Below are 18,563 nucleotides of genomic sequence, written 5' to 3' on the forward strand. Positions count from 1 at the left end.
ATCTGACAAACTACATCTGTACCCATAACTACTCCTCTTTTCAGGGGAAGATATACAAACAAATCTGTAACCAGCAACCATCCATCAGCAAGCAGCTGGAAGAATGGTTTCATTATGTCTCAAAATCTTAAACTCATTGTTGATATCTTCATAATCTGAACCTGGGATCAAGACATTCTATTTTCACTCCTCCACATCCTTAACAGCTTCCATCCAATCAGCTTCACCTGGTCCTCCCAAAATGACCAAGTCCAACATGTGACCTTTCCTTGACATTGACCTTATCCTCTCCTTTGGGTCCATAGGAACCTCATTTGACATCAAGCCCAGAAATATCAGTAGTACCTCAATCTTGATATCTGCCATCCCTTCCACACTAAAAGGTTTCTCCCACATAGTCTGGCTACTGTGGATGGGTGCATCAGTAGCAACAAGCAATCCCTTGCCCAAAATGATGAAAATCTCATTGAGGCCTTCACAGTCAGGCATACCATAACACCACACCATATCCAATGTAAAGTTTGAGTTAAATTTACAGTTGTAAATTGTCGTAGCTGTGTTGGGAAAGAACCAGAGCTCCAAGTGCTAGTAAAAAGCACTGATGCTCGAATCGTTATAGGCACTGAAAGCTCGCTAAAGCCGGAGATAATCTCAGCTAAAATTTTTATGAAGAACTCAATGGTGTTCCAAAAGGATAGTCTAAACACGGTTGGCGGTGGCATGTTTGTTGTTGTTAGAAGTAGTTTATCTTGTCACGAAATTGAAGTGGATAGTTCCTGAGAGTTAGTATGGGCAGAGGTCATTGTTGGCAACTAGAATAAAATAATACTTGGATCGTTTTACTGACCTCCCAGTTCAGATGATACAGTTGCTTAAAGGTTCAAAGAAAACTTGAGTTTTATTTCAAACAGATACCCGACTCATACAATTATAGTTGGTGGTGACTTTAATTTACCCTTGATATGTTGGTGAAAATACATGTTTAATTCCAGAAGTACACATAAAACATCATCGAAAATTGTGCTAAACACATTCTCTGAAAATTATTTCGAGGAGTTAATTCATGAGCCCATGCGAATAGTAAACAGTTGTGAAAACACACTTAACCTCTTAGCAACATATAATTCTGAGTTAATAATGAGCATCAAAACAGATACTGGATTAAGTGAACACAGGGTTGTTGTAGCCAGATTGAATATTATAATCCCAAATCCTCAAAAAATAAACGAAAAATATACCTATTCAAAAAATCAAATAAAAATTTACTTGACACCTTTCTGAGAGACAATCTCCACTCCTTCCAAATTAATGAAATAAGTGTAGACCAGATGTGACTTGAATTCAGAGAAATAGTATTGGCAGCAATTGAAAGATTTATACCAAATAAATTAACAAACGATGTGGCTGATCTTCCTTGGTACACAAAATGGGTTAGAACACTGTTGCAGAAACAACAAAACAAACATGCCAAATTTAAACAGATGCAAAGTCCTCAAGATTGGTGATCTTTCACAGAATTTTGAAATTTAGTGTAGACTTCAATGTGAGATGCTTATAACAGTTTCCACAATGAATCTTTGTCTCAATACCTGGCAGAAAATCCTAGGAGATTCTGGTGGTATGTGAAGTATTTTAGTGGCAAGAAACAATCAGTGCCTTCTCTGTATGATAGCAATGGAGATATTATGAAGCGAGTGCCACCAAAGCAGAGTTACTAAACACAGCCTTCCAAAATGCCTTCACAAAAGAAGACAAAGTAAATATTCCAGAATTTAAATCAAGAACAGTCGCCAACATGTTTAATGTAGAAGTAAATATCCTCGGAGTAGTGAAGCAACTTAAATCACTTAATAAAAAGAACTCTTCTGGTCCAGACTGTATACCAATTAGGTTCCTTTCAGAGTATGCTGAAGCATTAGTTCCATGCTTAACAATCACATACAACATTCACTCTACGAAAGATCAGTACCCAAAGACTGGAAAGTTGCACAGGTCACACCAGTATCCAATAAAGGTAGTAGGAGTAATCCACTAAATTACATGCCCATATCATTAATGTTGATATGCAGCAGAATTTTTTAACGTACATTGTGCTCACTCACTATGAATTACCTCAAAGAAACTGGTCTATGGACACACAGTCAACATGGGTTTCGAAAACATCGTTCTTGTGTAAGGCAACTAGCTCTTTATTTGCTTTCCTTGCCATTGCCAGTCTACATTTCATATCCTCTCTACTTCGACCATCATCAGTTATTTGCTCCCCAAATAGCAAAACTCCTTTACTACTTTAAGTGTCTCATTTCCTGATATAATTCCCTCAGCGTCACCTGACTTAATTCGACTACATTCCATTATCCTCGTTTTGCTTTTGTTGATGTTCATCTTATATCCTCCTTTCAAGACACTATCCATTCCGTTCAACTGCTCTTCCAAGTCCTTTGCTGTCTCTGACAGAACTACAATGTCATCGGCAAACCTCAAAAGTTTTTATTTCTTCTCCATGAATTTTAATACCTACTTCGAATTTTTCTTTTGTTTCCTTTACTGCTTGCTCAATATACACATTGAATAACATCGAGGAGAGGCTACAACCCTGTCTCACTCCCTTCTCAAACACTGCTTCCCTTTCATGTCCCTCAACTCTTATAACTGCCATCTGGTTCCTGTACAAATTGTAAATAGCCTTTCTCTCCCTGTATTTTACCCCTGCCACATTCAGAACTTGAAAGAGAGTATTCCAGTCGACATTATCAAAAGCTTTCTCTAAGTCTACAAATGCTAGAAACGTAGGTTTGCCTTTCCTTAATCTAGATTCTAAGATAAGACGTAGGGTCAGTATTGCCTCTCGTGTTCCAATATTTCTATGGAATCCAAACTGATCTTTCCGAAGATCAGCTTCTACCAGTTTATCCATTCGTCTGTAAAGAATTTGCGTTAGTATTTTGTTGCTGTGACTTATTAAACTGATTGTTTACCTAGGAATTACAATTACGAAGAACTTAAATTATAAGGAACACATGGAAAATGTTGCAGGGAAGGCTAACCAAAGACTGTGTTTTATTGGCAGGACACGTAGAAAATGTAAAAGATCTACTAAGAAAACTGCCTACACTACACTTGTCCATCCTCTTTTAGAATACTGCTGTGCAGTGTGGGATCCTTAACAGATAGGACTCATGGAGTACATAAAAAAAGTTCAATGAAGGGCAGCACATTTTGTATTATCTCGAAATATGGGAGAGAGTGTCAACAAAATGATACAGGATTTGGCGTGGACATCATGAAAAGAAAGGCGTTTTTCATTGGGACGGAATCTTCTCACAAAATTCCAATCACCAACTTTCTCCTCCAAATGTGAAAATATTTTGTTGACACCAACCTACACAGGGAGAAATGATCACCACAATAAAATAAGGGAATTCAGAGCTCGTACGGAGAGATATAGGTGCTCGTTCTCTCCACGCACTATACAAGATTGGAATAATAGAGAATTGTGAAGGTGGTTCAGTGAATCCTCTGCCATGCACTTAAATGTGGTTTGCAGAGTATCCATGTAGATGTTGATGTAGATAACCACTCATGACTCTAGTCCTCTGACCACTTTCATGAACCAGTTGCGAAGAAGCAATCCTGCTCATCACTCAAAATCACCTGGAACTGTAGAACATAAATGTAGCCTTTGCAAGGGTTTAGGCTAGTTGTCATTGTGCACAGAATTGAGGAACTTCTGACCCACAATCCATCCCACCACTACCAAAGTCACATTTCTCTGCCCAGTCAATCTATTAAAAATCCTGTTCCATCCTTACTTCCAGCCCTTGTGAATGACCTATATGCAAGATGTGTCACAGGCGCCCATCCAGCAAAACATGCTCCAATCCAATTACAGGCCTATGCTATCCTATCATAGGCAAATCCACCTCTGAATCATATACTGATGCTGTTGTAACTTTTGCACCACCTTTTACACCTACATGCTGTCCAACAAAATGAAAGCCCACTACAAAACTGTGGCCAAGAACAGAGCCGAACAACTGACAGCCTTATTGATGTAACACACCACTGAACGCAATGTTATTGACTTCAGTGGCTGCTTTGCAACCCATACCATCTGAATCCTACTCCCCCCCCCCCCTACCCTCTCCTTTCCACACCTGCCTCCCCTTGAAAATACACACAACTTCTCTCATACTGTGATCACAACCAGTCACCTCCCCCTCCTCTCCCCAGTCTCTTATTTGACTCCTCCTCATCATTTAGTGCCACATGCCTGCACCAGACTAAGGTCACCAGTGCCACATTGCCATCCCTTGTATTTACTTTCTCTTCCTGCCTGCAGTCAGTCACCTTCCCCCCATCTTCCCATTTCATTTTTTCCTCGCCTGCTTCACTCAAAACAAACCCTCCCTCATTGAGCTGGAATGCTGGTAGATCATAGTTGGCCAGGACAATGCATATGTGCAGTTGTACATGTGTTTTGTACAAATTATCTCTGAAAAAAGATGTCATCCAACAGCTTAGCCATGTCTTCAGCCTTTTTTATGAGCCTATGGATGACTCTGCTCCTTAATTGCCACGTGAGGTTTTACCTTTACTTATTCCATTGTCTACTTTCCATCAAGGATTTTTCATTATGAAATGAGTATAAGTTCATATGTTTTTAGGTAGGGTAAACTGTTCATTCTATTATATTTTATAAGATTGTCTGCCAGTTTTTCTGAGGATTCTGTTATGAAATATAGAATTTGTTTTTGGCAAGTCTTGTTACTGAAAGTAGGTTATTGTCTTTGTTTGTATCTCTAATCATTTACCATATTTACATCTGAAAATCATTAAGCTCTTTTTTTGACTGTATGAATAAAGTAATGTAGAATTTTATATAAATATTTCTTGTTCTTTTACTTCCTATTGGAGCACCTCAAAAATTTACATGTTTGTTTACAGGTTACAGCTAAACTCGCTTTGGCAGCCACTACAGGAATAGATATAGACCGTCTGCGTGATGGCTATAGGCCCGTGGCACGAAGAGGGGCCATTCTTTTCTTTGTACTTTCTGACATGGCAGGAGTCAACCCTATGTACCAATATTCACTCACAGCTTACTTAGGAGTTTTCTTGTATTCTCTACGTAAAGCCATGCCAGATACTGTACAAGCAAAAAGACTTGAAAATATCATAAATACACATACTAAAAATGTCTATGATTATGGTTGCACAGGTATGGAATGGATGTTTTATTTATTTAAATGTTTGAATTTTTTTTTATGAATTCTTAAATGAAAATTGTTATATGTTACAAAGCAAAAGCAAGCATACAAACATCAGCAAACGACTTATAATTGGCTTCATACACTTTATGATTTTTTTCTTTCATTTGATTGTATTGGGTGGATTATGTATGTTTCTAAGAATTTTTAATGTTTTGGATAAACTATTTAATCTGTACCTTAATGATCATTATTTATTCTGATTACTGTTTACATTGTTACCTTAATACCAGTAGCATCCTGTATTTCCAGTGACAATTGAATCTAGGCCATCGTGTTTGATACCACCATGAAACATTCTTGTATTGGTCTGCTTGTGACTGTGTGTGTGGATGGATATATATGTGTGTGTGTGTGTGTGTGTGTGTGTGTGTGTGTGTGTGTGTGTGTGTGTGTGTGTGTGTGCGCGCGCGAGTGTATGCCTGTCCTTTTTTTTCCCCCTAAGGTGGGTCTTTCTGCTCCCGGTTAGGGGTGACTCCGTGCCCTCTCCCTTAAAACCTGCATCCTTTCGTCTTTCCCTCTCCTTCCCTCTTTCCTGGTGGGGCGGCCGTTGGTTGCGGGGGCTTGAATTTTGTGCATATGTTTGTGTTTGTTTGTGTGTCTATCAACCTGCTGGCACTTTCGTTTGGTGGGTCACATCATCTTTGTTTTTAGATATAATTACATTGTGATATTGACTTCATTTGTTTATGAAATACTGACTTCAGTTTTTTCAAAACCACACTTTGTATTAGGATGTTGCTTTAAATATTACAATATTGACTGTCAAAATCAGACAATACATATGACATTCAGTTACCCTTTTGGAGAGTGTACACGGGGTCCAAGGAGAAATGTTCAATATACTTCAGTAGAAGAGATAATTCAAAATAGTGAAGAAGAGCAAGTGCTCATAGCTATTGTGGTATGCGTTTTAGAGCCCATGTTTACTAGACTTTTTTGCTTCAAATGACCATTCCTGTGATGTCCATGAACATTGATCACTTCTCCTTGGTCACCCCAATACCATGCTGATTGTATGTGACAAAACAGTATGACATATATGGGGGTGGGCTCAAGACCTTATACCTTATACAAAAATTCTGCTACATTACCACATGTCATTCACCAGCTCAAAGATTCAAGATACATTTCTCTTTATCCTTCCAGGTCCTACATAGCTTTTTCTACACTGCATCTTTTGGAGAATGTGTAAACAGATGAGTTAGGATTCCCTGTGATCTGTGGGTTTTTACTAGGATAAAATTCTCCTACTCTTGATTGGGATATGCATGGTGTTGATTAAATTTAATAACACAAAAGCTTATTCAGTGATATCCACAGCTAAAAAGCTTTATGTTGGGTAAAAAACACTACTGTCACTGTATGATTGATTACTTTATAAAATATGACAGTTTTGCAATGTTAGTTACATCATCAGGTGAAGTCCTGAATAGAAAGAAACTGTGACATAATACCAGAAAGTGACAACCTTGGATAAAAAGAACTTCAAATCATTGCCTAAAGTGGCCAAGAGTAATATGAAATGTGGCAATGATCAGTACTTACAGTTACAAGATAATACTGGAGTATAATTCTTATAATTTCACACCCCACAATAGACTAATGTAGAAGAGGGGCCAATAGCCAGAACCTAAAAATTCTGCTACTCTTGATTGGAATATGCATGGTGTTGATTAAATTTACTAACACAAAAGCTTATTCAGTGATATCCACAGCTAAAAAGCTTTATGTTGAGTAAAAAACACTACTGTCACTGTATGATTGATTACTTTGTAAAATATGACAGTTTTGCAATTTTAGTAACGTCATCAGGTGAAGTCCTGAATAGAAAGAAACTGTGACATAATACCTGAACGTGACAACCTTGGATAAAAATAACTTCAAATCATTGCCTAAAGTGGCCAAGAGTAATATGAAATGTGGCAATGATCAGTACTTACAGTTACAAGATAATACTGGAGTATAATTCTTATAATTTCACACCCCACAATAGACTAATGTAGAAGAGGGGCCAATAGCCAGAACCTAAAAAGGAATCTAAGTAAACAGATTAAAAAATCATCCCGTGGGGAGGGAGGGGGGAAGAGAAGGGCAGAAACTGGTAAAAATAATACCATATACAAACATGTGATGGGCCAGTAGACAGGTAACATGTGGGTAAGGCAGTTTCTGAGCATGAGAAAAGTAGTAGGAATTGGGTGCCCACAAGCTTACAAAGTCAAATACTTGCAACAGAAAATATAAACTTCTTATTATTGGAAGAAATTAATGGCACAATGTGGGAAACTACTAAAAAATGTAAAAACTCATTGAAGAAACTAAAAGGAGAAGGGCCCATAAAGTATCAAACCACAAAAAGACTCAAGAATGGGAGAGGGAGATGCATAATGAGGCAATGCAAACAGGTAAATAGATCAGGTTACCAGTTGAGATATTCGAAATTAGCTAAGATTGATGTATGTTTCAATTCAACTTGAGAGTATGCCTAGGAGATTGCTTTAAGGCATGATAGATCTCTACTTCTTCTAGAACATTAGGAACACTGTCCTTGTACTTCCTTTAGGAACACTGTCCTTGTACTTCCTGCACAACACTGAAAGGTTGGATGAACCTTAAACCGGGAATGAAATGTTCTACCAGTCTAACTGATGTATTTGTATGGGCAGTCATTATAGGTAATTCTGTAAACACCTGGAGACTTAAAAGGATCACCCTTTATTTTTTCACCTTTCAATAGCACAGAAATCCCTGAACCACCTCTATTTCCTCCACAAGAAACTGTTACTGTGCAATACTCATTATATACAAAACATCACCAAAATACAAACTCTTCCACTCCAACACCTGGAGGAGCATCCCAGACATCGCCTCCATAAACTGTCCAACCTGTTGATATCCTGCTCCCACCTTGGGGCACCACAATCCAAGAGCACCCATTCTCCTCACAGTGAAATCCCTCGTCAACCTCTCATAGCACCAATACTCTTAACTAGTTAATCTCTTCAATTTATGGCATCCTCCAAAACTCCCTCTCAGTACCCCAGAAACCCAGTACCAAAGCAAACCCAAATCACTGTTGTTAACCTCTCCACCAAACATCTCAGTCCACAGAAGTTTCAGTGATATCCAAAGATCTAATTGTCAGCCCTATCCTCAAATTCAACCATTCTGGATTTTTTAAAGACCTAGTCTCCTTCTCCCAATCCCAACAACGGAGACACTTCTTTGCCATCAATCTCTCCAACCAAAGGCAATCTAAGCCCAACTTTAACCTTTGCCTCTTCCAGTTCATACTACCATCCAACTGTGACACTCCCTCTCCCACGTAACCACCCCCTAGTCAACTTCCAGGAATTCCTTACCCCTAAATTGGGCTCATCATCGTGTCCCAAAGTCCCTTCCTAAGCACACTAACCTTTCACAAGAAGAAAGGATAGCTATACATGACCTGAAAATTAGACCCTCCCACATCAAAGATACTAATCACTTCCTCAGTCTTTTCACTATCCCACACATTTACCTCCTAGAACCCTACATGGTGCTATTGATGCCATCTCCCTATACACAACCATCCCTCATGCGCATGGCCTTGCCACTATCAAATACTGCCTCTCCCAAAGTCCTTCAGGCTCCAAACCCACCATTTCATTCCTTATGCACTTTACCAAGTATGTGCTGACAAACAACTCCTTTTACTATGAAGCAAAGTTTTACGAAAAAATACACAACACTGCCAGACCCACATGACAAAATCCTATATCAATCTATTTATGGGTCATCTAGAGGGCACCTTCCAAGCCTCCCGAAACTCCCAACCCTAGGTCTGGTTCAGGTTCATTGTTGATACCTTCATGATCTTGGCACAGAGCCAAGACATCGTATCTCCATTCCTTTGCAACCTCAACATCTTTTCTCCCATCCACTTCCCTGCTCCTGCTTGTTGATGTCTCCATTCACATATCTGTCAACATTAAACCCAATAACCACCACCAGTACATGCACTTCAATAGCTTTTACTGTTTTCACACCAAAAAATCCCCCCCTCCCTAGCCACTCTTGGATAACATATTTGCAGGGACAAGAACTTGCCCACTTTGCTGAAGGCGTCATAAAGGCCTTCACAGACAGGCAATACTCCAATACCTGGTCCACGTGCCATATTCTTACACACCCACAACCCACCCATCATACCCAACAATCGGCTACAAGGGAGTGCCCCCCTCATCACCCAGTATCATCCTGGACTGGAACAACTGGACCATATCTTTCAACAGGGCTTTGATTATCTCTCATCCTGCCCTGAAATGAGGTTTGCCCTACCCAAGTTTGTTCCTACAACTCCTGAGCTGGTGGTTTGTTACCCAACTGGACTACAAACATCCTAGTCCATCCCTATGCCACTCCCACATCACACAGTGATCATATCCATGTGGCAGATCAAGGTGCAAGATGTGCTCATTGCACCCATCCAGCACCTCCTACTCCATTCCTGTCACTGGTGTATTCTGTCCTATCAGAGGCAGGGCTACCTGTGGAAGCAGCCATGTCATATACTAACTGTACTGCAAACACTGCAGAGCCGTTTATGTTGGTATGACTACCAACCAGCTGTCCATCAGAAGAATGGCTGCTGCCAAACTATTGTCAAGAATGAAGCAGACCACCTGATTTCATTTTTTCAAAAAAATGAGGGGGTCATAAAGTTGCATTTTGGTTTGCAGTTTCCAATTATATTTACAAGAAATGGCAGTTTCATTGCTTTGCTTGGTAAATAGCTACTTCAATTTCATGATATTTTGACATTTCATGTAAAATTCTCTCAAACTGTCTTCTTTGAAGAAGTGCCTTCTTATCATTATTTCTGTCTGTACTTCTGATCTAAGGATAAGAATATAATCATTTTGAGCCACTTGAAAGTTATTAAACTGGCCTTACTCATTTGCAGAAGACTACATTAACAGTGGTACTTTTTGTTTTTATTGTTGCAAGCACATATAGTTCCTTCCACTTTCAAATTCTGAAAATTTGGAACCCTGGCTGGTAAAAGGAAGCCGAAGCTGGCAAATACTACTCATATGAGTAACTTAATTGGAATTGGTTGAGAAATGCTGACTTCTGAACTCCGAACTCGGCATGGTGTTCTAAGGCTTCTGGTAGGCAAGCAGAGTGAAGAGGATGTCAGAGATTACCCAACAGTCACTCTTACGAAGGATATTCATCCAAAAGTGCTTGAAAAGTGGTGGTTTGCAAATAGTTGTTTTGTATTACCATTTTTTTCCAATTATAGTGTCACAGTCCTGAAGAAGGTAGAAGAAAACTGGGGAAATGCCAAAGCATATCATTTGGCAGGGGAAAACTGGATCTGTAAAGAGGCTTTCATTGCAATGTTATACAAGTTCTTTGATATCATCAATTGTAAGTGTGAGATTAAACTATGTTCAGAACTTGAGGGACCATGTCCAGTTGATGCTAACTGTAAACATGGAGTGCACATCTCGTGCTTCTGCTCTAAGGACATGAAGATCCTTATCAAAGAACTGGTGTTTAAAAGGTCAAAGAGAGAAAGTTGGATCTGTTGGATGACATCATATTGGGTTACCATATCTACCTGAGCATAGGAGACAAATTAAAAAGCAGAAGAGGCAAGAAAATGAATTAAGAAAAATTTCAAATATAAGTAGGAAATGAAGGAAGAGCTAACAGTACAGTCAAATGAAATTGCTTTCTACCAGAAATTAAATTATTAGGCAACTGATGTTTAAGATGAAGATACTGAAGAACCTTTGCAGGTATCATGTGATGATTCTGATGTACCCTTTACTGGAAGTACAATTTAGTATAATACATTACAATTACACAATGTTGCTTAGCAAAGTATTAGGTATGGTGCCACTCTGAGTGTTACACCTGCTACTATAACAGCCACAAATTGGAAGCTGGTTAATTATTGAAGGAGACAGGAGACTCACAGTTGATCACAATAAAGTAAAAAGGGCTCAAGAGAAAGTATGAATTACTTGATGAAGAATTCCATGATAAATGCAGGATAGGAAAGATTGAATGTGTCTTCTTTGATGGATGCCAAGATTCCACTGAAGTTCCATTACAAGAAATATTGTGAAAGAAGAGCATTTCATTGTTTGCAGTCAGCCACATGGAAGGTATCTTCACCATTTGGCTCCAGATAAAGAATTAACAAAAAGAAAACCTGCTGGAATTATTGCTAACCACCTTGTGGGTGTTTTAAAGAAAAACAGCATTGGTAAAAGTTTGCAGACTATTGGTGGGGACTGAATGACTTTTAACACTGTTTCGGAAGGAGGAGTCATGCATTGGGTTGAGACAAAGCTGAATCATAAACTCATCTGGCTGGTTTGTACTCTTTGTACTAATGAGTATCTGTGAGACACTTGATCAAACAGTTGGTTTTGAAAACTTTGTCTAACAGCAAGTGGAGTGGTAGGTTTGGCTACATGCTTGATAATGCAACAGAACTTGAAATCAATACTTCATTTCTCAGAAATTCCTTTCCAGAGCCTCTGGTTCTACTTAGTGACACTGTTGTCAAAGATCTCTCTACAAAGCAGGCTTATGAGAACAGGATAACTAAGGTCTTAAGGACTGGTGCTCTTCCAACTGATATGGCATTCATCTACATCTACATCTACATGACTACTCTGCAATTCACATTTAAGTGCTTGGCAGAGGGTTCATCGAACCACAATCATACTATCTCTCTACTATTCCACTCCCAAACAGCGAGCGGAAAAAACGAACACCTAAACCTTTCTGTTCGAGCTCTGATTTCTCTTATTTTATTTTGATGATCATTCCTACCTATGTAGGTTGGGCTCAACAAAATATTTTCGCATTCGGAAGAGAAAGTTGGTGACTGAAGTTTCGTAAAAAGGTCTCGCCGCGACGAAAAACGTCTATGCTGTAATGACTTCCATCCCAACTCGTTTATCATATCTGCCACACTCTCTCCCCTATAACGTGATAATACAAAACGAGCTGCCCTTTTTTGCACCCTTTCGATGTCCTCCGTCAATCCCACCTGGTAAGGATCCCACACCGCACAGCAATATTCTAACAGAGGACGAACGAGTGTAGTGTAAGCTGTCTCTTTAGTGGACTTGTTGCATCTTCTAAGTGTCCTGCCAATGAAACGCAACCTTTGGCTCGCCTTCCCGACAATATTATCTATATGGTCCTTCCAACTGAAGTTGTTCGTAATTTTAACACCCAGGTACTTAGTTGAATTGACAGCCTTGAGAATTGTACTATTTATCGAGTAATCTAATTCCAACGGATTTCTTTTGGAACTCATGTGGATCATCTCACACTTTTCGTTATTTAGCGCTAACTGCCACCTGACACACCATACAGCAATCTTTCCTAAATCGCTTTGCAACTGATACTGGTCTTCGGATGACCTTACTAGACGGTAAATTACAGCATCATCTGCGAACAATCTAAGAGAACTGCTCAGATTGTCACCCAGGTCATTTATATAGATCAGGAACAGCAAAGGTCCCAGGACGCTTCCCTGGGGAACACCTGATATCACTTCAGTTTTACTCAATGATTTTCCGTCTATTACTACGAACTGCGACCTTCCTGACAGGAAATCACGAATCCAGTCGCACAACTGAGACGATACCCCATAGCTCCGCAGCTTGATTAGAAGTCGCTTGTGAGGAACGGTGTCAAAAGCTTTCCGGAAATCTAGAAATACGGAATCAACTTGAGATCCCCTGTCGATAGCGGCCATTACTTCGTGCGAATAAAGAGCTAGCTGCGTTGCACAAGAGCGATGTTTTCTGAAGCCATGCTTATTATGTGTCAATAGATCGTTCCCTTCGAGGTGATTCATAATGTTTGAATACAGTATATGCTCCAAAACCCTACTGCAAACCGACGTCAATGATATAGGTCTGTAGTTAAATGGATTACTCCTACTACCCTTCTTGAACACTGGTGCGATCTGTGCAATTTTCCAATCTGTAGGTACAGATCTATCGGTGAGCGAGCGGTTGTATATGAGTGCTAAGTAGGGACCTATTGTATCAGCGTAATCTGAAAGGAACCTAATCGGTATACAATCTGGATCTGAAGACTTGCCCGTATCAAGTGATTTGAGTTGTTTCGCAACCCCTAAGGTTGCTACTTCTAAGAAACTCATGCTAGCAGATGTTCGTGTTTCAAATTCTGGAATATTCCATTCGTCTTCCCTGGTGAAGGAATTTCGGAAAGCTGTGTTCAATAACTCCGCTTTAGCGGCACGGTCGTCGATAACAGTACCATCGGCACTGCGCAGCGAAGGTATTGACTGCGTCTTGCCGCTTGTGTGCTTTACATACGACCAGAATTTCTTCAGATTTTCTACCAAATTTCGAGACAATGTTTCGTTGTGGAACCTGTTAAAGGTATCTCGCATCGAAGTACGTGCCAAATTTCGCGCGTCTGTAAATTTTAGCCCATCTTCGGGATTTCGCATTCTTCTGAACTTCGCATGCTTTTTCCGTTGCCTCTGCAACAGCGTTCGGACCTGTTTTGTGTACCACGGGGGATCCGTTCCATCTCTTACCAATTTATGAGGTATGAATATCTCAATTGCTGTTGCTACTATATCTTTGAATTTGAGCCACATCTCATCTACATTCGCATAGTCAGTTCGGAAGGAATGGAAATTGTCTTTTAGGAAGGCTTCTAGTGACACTTTATCCGCTTTTTGAAATAAAATTATTTTGCGTTTGTTTCTGATGGATTTGGAAGAAATGGTATTAAGCCTAGCTACAACGACCTTGTGATCACTAATCCCTGTATCAGTCATGATGCTCTCTATCAGCTCTGGATTGTTTGTGGCTAAGAGGTCAAGTGTGTTTTCGCATTTTCACACTTAGCACATGGTGCTTCAGACTCTTTTATGCATGGAAGACCAAGAAGAAAGGAAAGCAGGGATCCAGAAGGTAACTGAATTTAAAAATGAAGATAATGTTATACCAGGAGAACTATATGTTCACCCTACCCAACATAAAGTTGCAGATAGGTACCACTGACACTTACATAAAGCTTTCAGCAACAGCCTTCATCAGTAAAAGAGAGACACACATCATTCACACACACAAGCAAGCACACCTCACACACACACACACACAACCCAAACTCCAGCATCTCGGGCTGGAATGCAACTATCATGTGGAATGTAAGCAGCAGTCTGGAGGAGGTGGGGAAGGGGAAGGGATGGTGTACAGATGGGGATAGAGATGAACACTGTTTGGTGAAGTGTGCAGGGACTAGAATCCCAACATGCACAGTGTTGGGATTTGTGGAGCAGGGGGGTGGGAGAAACGAGCAAAAAAGGAGAGGATCAGGGAAAGATGGGTGGGTGCATTGGCAGAGGGCTGCAAATAAACAAGGTGGGAGTTGAGAATGGGGATGAGATGATCAAACAGAGGGGGTGGAAACTGTTGGGTGGAAGGTGTGGTCACAGTATGCTACCATAGGTTGAGGCTGGGATAATTGTGGGAGTGGAGAATATGTTGTAAGGATAACTCTCATCTGCACAGTTCAGAAAAGCTGATGGTAGATGGAAGGATCCAGATGGCTCAGGTAGTGAAGCAGTCAGTGAAATCAAGTGTGGTGTGTTAATCTATATGTTGTGCCACAGCGTGGTCTACTCTAGTCTTGGTTACAGTTTGGTGGTGGCCATTCATCCTGGTGGACAGCTAGTTAGTAGTCATTCCAATATAAAAAGCTGCACAATGATTGCAGCAGAACTGGTAAATGATGTGGTTGCTCTCACAGGTGTCTCTGCCCCTGTTGGCATAGGATAAACCTGTGACAGGACTGGAATAGGAAGTGCTCGGAGGGAGGATTGTACAGGTTTTACACCTGGGACTTACATAGAGATATGATCTTTGTGTCAAGGGGTTGGGATTGGGAGTGGATATAGACGGGCTAGGATGTTGTGTAGGTGAGTGGGTGTCAGAACACCACTTTAGGAGGGGTGGAAAATATCTCGGGTAGGATGTCCCTCATTTCAGAGTTTGATGATAGGTAATCAATGGCTTCTTACAGAGAGGTCTAACAATGGCATATTTTAATCTACTGGGAAAACACCCTGTCTTAATGATGCATTACATATGTGGCTAAGTACATTAAGCAATATAAGGCACAACACTGTTCCATAGTGATTTTATTTTATTCTCTGATCTGTCAATTTCAGACAAGATGTGGATGATTTTTTTACAACTTTTGTTAATATGTTACAGTACTCTTTATGATATGAAAGTATTTATGGATGTTTAAATGTTCTGGCTATTTTTAACATGATTTTTTTTCATTGTAAAGATACTATGGCACCAGTAGTGCTCTAAGGTCACTTTAATGAGTTCCCATTATTACATTTAATTTTAAATCCTTTCAGAAATACTACTTTTAAAAATGGATACAAACTCAGTAAGAAAGGTATTGAATTTAAATTTAGCATTAGTTTCATTTTATATTTCACCCCAATCCCTGTTTTTCAATCTTGCTTCAGTAGTTTTGCCATTAATGAGCCTTACTGGGTTATTTGAGGGTTTCTGAACTGTACATATTGTTAAGCTATATGATGTGACTAGCTGTCCATCATGATACAATAGTCCATTTACAACAGGATAAGTATGCATTTCTTTAATGTCTACTTATCATATGAATACTTTGTGTGAAAGAATACTACTATCTTGAGCATCTCAGCTAGAGAAATTTATTACTGATACTAAATTATAAGTGGCCAACAGCACCCCTAAATCACTTTTCCTATCAGATTCCTTCAAGAAATTTATGTTAAAATCACCACAAATTAGTAAATTCCTTCTTCCTGCTTGATAGACAGAACAATAAATGACTGATACTTTCATGAGAGTTTCCCAATTACCTAGTGGAGAAGTGTATTTTGTAAGAATCACAAGTATTACATTTCCAAATATTAACTCACAAGCACATGTTTCAATATCCTGATCTACACGGGACTTCTTTCTCTTTATAATATGAGATAAAATTTACTGAGTCCCTGAAGCTGTTTGGAACTTTGAGCACTCATCCTCTTTTTTTATGATCACCAGCAAACTAATGTAAGAAACTTGAAAATAGTGGAAATTTATGACAAATGCAGAAAATATTCACTGCTTTTGAAAGAAGACATTAAATGTAACACTGTATAACAGATAGCAGTTAGTGTGGAGATAAAATACATTTTTATGTCACAAGAGTAAGTTTCATAAGAGCTATGTTTATGATACAATCTTACACTTTGAAAGACTTACTAAGAACAAACTGGGAAATAAGAAGAAAAAAGGGAAATATCTCATGAATTAAGTATATAGCCACAATTTAATTGTGGGGTAATGATTTTCCAAAACAGATACTACTGCTATAATTTGTTGAATGTGCAGCTCTAGATGCTACGCATGATATTCTGAAAATTTGTGAAATTTTCTTGTATTCAAATAGGTATGCACTGAAATTTTGGGGATTATCTGAATAAGGATACTATCTCAAAATATTATGAAAAGGATAGTTGCTACTCATTATACAGCACGGATGTTGAGTCATAGATAGGTATGACAAAAAGACTGTCAGAAAGTGAGCTTTTAACCAATGGCCTCAGCTGCCAGAGACTGTGGTCGTGTGTGTGAGTTGCATTTGTGTGAGTGTGTCTATGTATGTTGTCTATTTTCAACAAAGGCCTTATTAGTCAAAAGCTAATTTTTGGACAATCTTTTTGTTGTGCCTATCTGTAACTCAGCATCTCTGCTACATATGTGAGTAGCAGCTATCCTTTTCATAATGTTGTTACATTCCATACTGGTTTTTTCAATTTTTGGTACTACATCAAAACTGTATGAAAATTGTCATCTGTCATTTAAACCCTGTGATGTAAAATTACTAGCAATTACACAATTTTCCAGGGGAATGTGTATATTGGTTTCTGTGTCAATACAATTTTACAAATGTATCAAACTACCGTTCTTTGTTGATAACAATCAGATCCAATTATTTAATAACAGTTTGTAGCATTATACTCTAATCAGTCATTATGCTGTGCAAAAGTGCTGGCTTAGTGTTTACACAGGGCACCTGTCAAGTAAGATTCTCCGCATCCATTCATTGTTGCATATTTTATATAAGTGTGGATGAATGACATGAGACTACATTATGTATTTTCAGGTGATAATCCAACTGAATTATGGATCACACATCACTAGTGTAACATCATGCTCATTGCATGATTACATTACTTCAATAACAACTCTCCTTCCCAAATATAAATGACTCCCTCACTCACATAATTCTGTAACTGTTCATTAGGGCATCTTTCCAGATCAGATAAAATACATCCAAACTTATTCCTATATTCAGAGCTGGCGACTAAGATAAATTGATAAACTGTCACACCATTACATTAATATCCTATTTTTAAGTACTGGAAAAAATGTATAATAAGTTAATAGAATTTATGAATATAATTGTATTATCCAGTTCTCAGCATGGTTTCCATAGTAAGAAGACAAGCAAAATTCCAGTCTATGAATCCATAGCCACTGTTTTAAAAGCCATTGATGAAAAATGGCAAACAGGAGGAAAATTTTTGACTTAACCAAAGCTTTCAACATAGTAAATCACATAACTTTTGTCAAAAAACTTGGATACTGTTGAATGAATGGTTTCATTCAAAAATATATGCATCAGACATGTAGATAAAAAGGCACCAATAGTCGCAGAATACCTGTCAGAAGAATGCCCTATCAACTATGAGGTACCTTAAGGGTTGATAATGGGATCTCTTCTTTTTGTGGTATATATCAGTGGTGTGGATGCGCATGTTGATTGATATATTAATTAAATGGTTGGTAATGAATCAGCTTACAATAAACAACAGGGAAACAGTAGCATTAAATTTCCATAACTCTCAAAACAATATCCTACACTATCCAAATATCACCATCAACCTACAGCCCATTGTGAATAAAGTAATAACAAGATTTCTTGGCATTTGGATTCAAAGTGACCTAAAATGGGACAAACATACTGAACACATTAATGCCAAGCTGAGTACAAGCTGTCATCTTTTGAAGACTTTAAGGGGTTTTGTTAACATGCAGGCACTAATATGTGCCTACATGCATATTTTAATGCACATTTAAAATATGGTCTCATAATCTACGAAAATTCCACAGCAGCTCTGGGGACCTGCAGCATACAAAAAAGAGCCATTATGATTATTACAGGAAGCAGAGATAG

General features: G+C 38.8%; 1 protein-coding gene across 1 annotated transcript in view; it reads left to right on the plus strand.

Moving 5' to 3' along the window:
• Positions 1–18,563, plus strand: part of LOC126273341 (dynein axonemal heavy chain 10) — a 1,458,287-nt gene that overhangs the window by 1,242,088 nt on the left and 197,636 nt on the right. The window contains exon 141 of the mRNA XM_049976887.1: positions 4,948–5,221. Coding sequence (XP_049832844.1) covers positions 4,948–5,221 — 274 coding nt within the window. The remainder of the gene's footprint in view (positions 1–4,947; positions 5,222–18,563) is intronic.

The sequence above is a fragment of the Schistocerca gregaria genome, chromosome 5 (genome assembly GCF_023897955.1).
Source record: "Schistocerca gregaria isolate iqSchGreg1 chromosome 5, iqSchGreg1.2, whole genome shotgun sequence".
Classification (NCBI taxonomy): domain Eukaryota; kingdom Metazoa; phylum Arthropoda; class Insecta; order Orthoptera; family Acrididae; genus Schistocerca; species Schistocerca gregaria.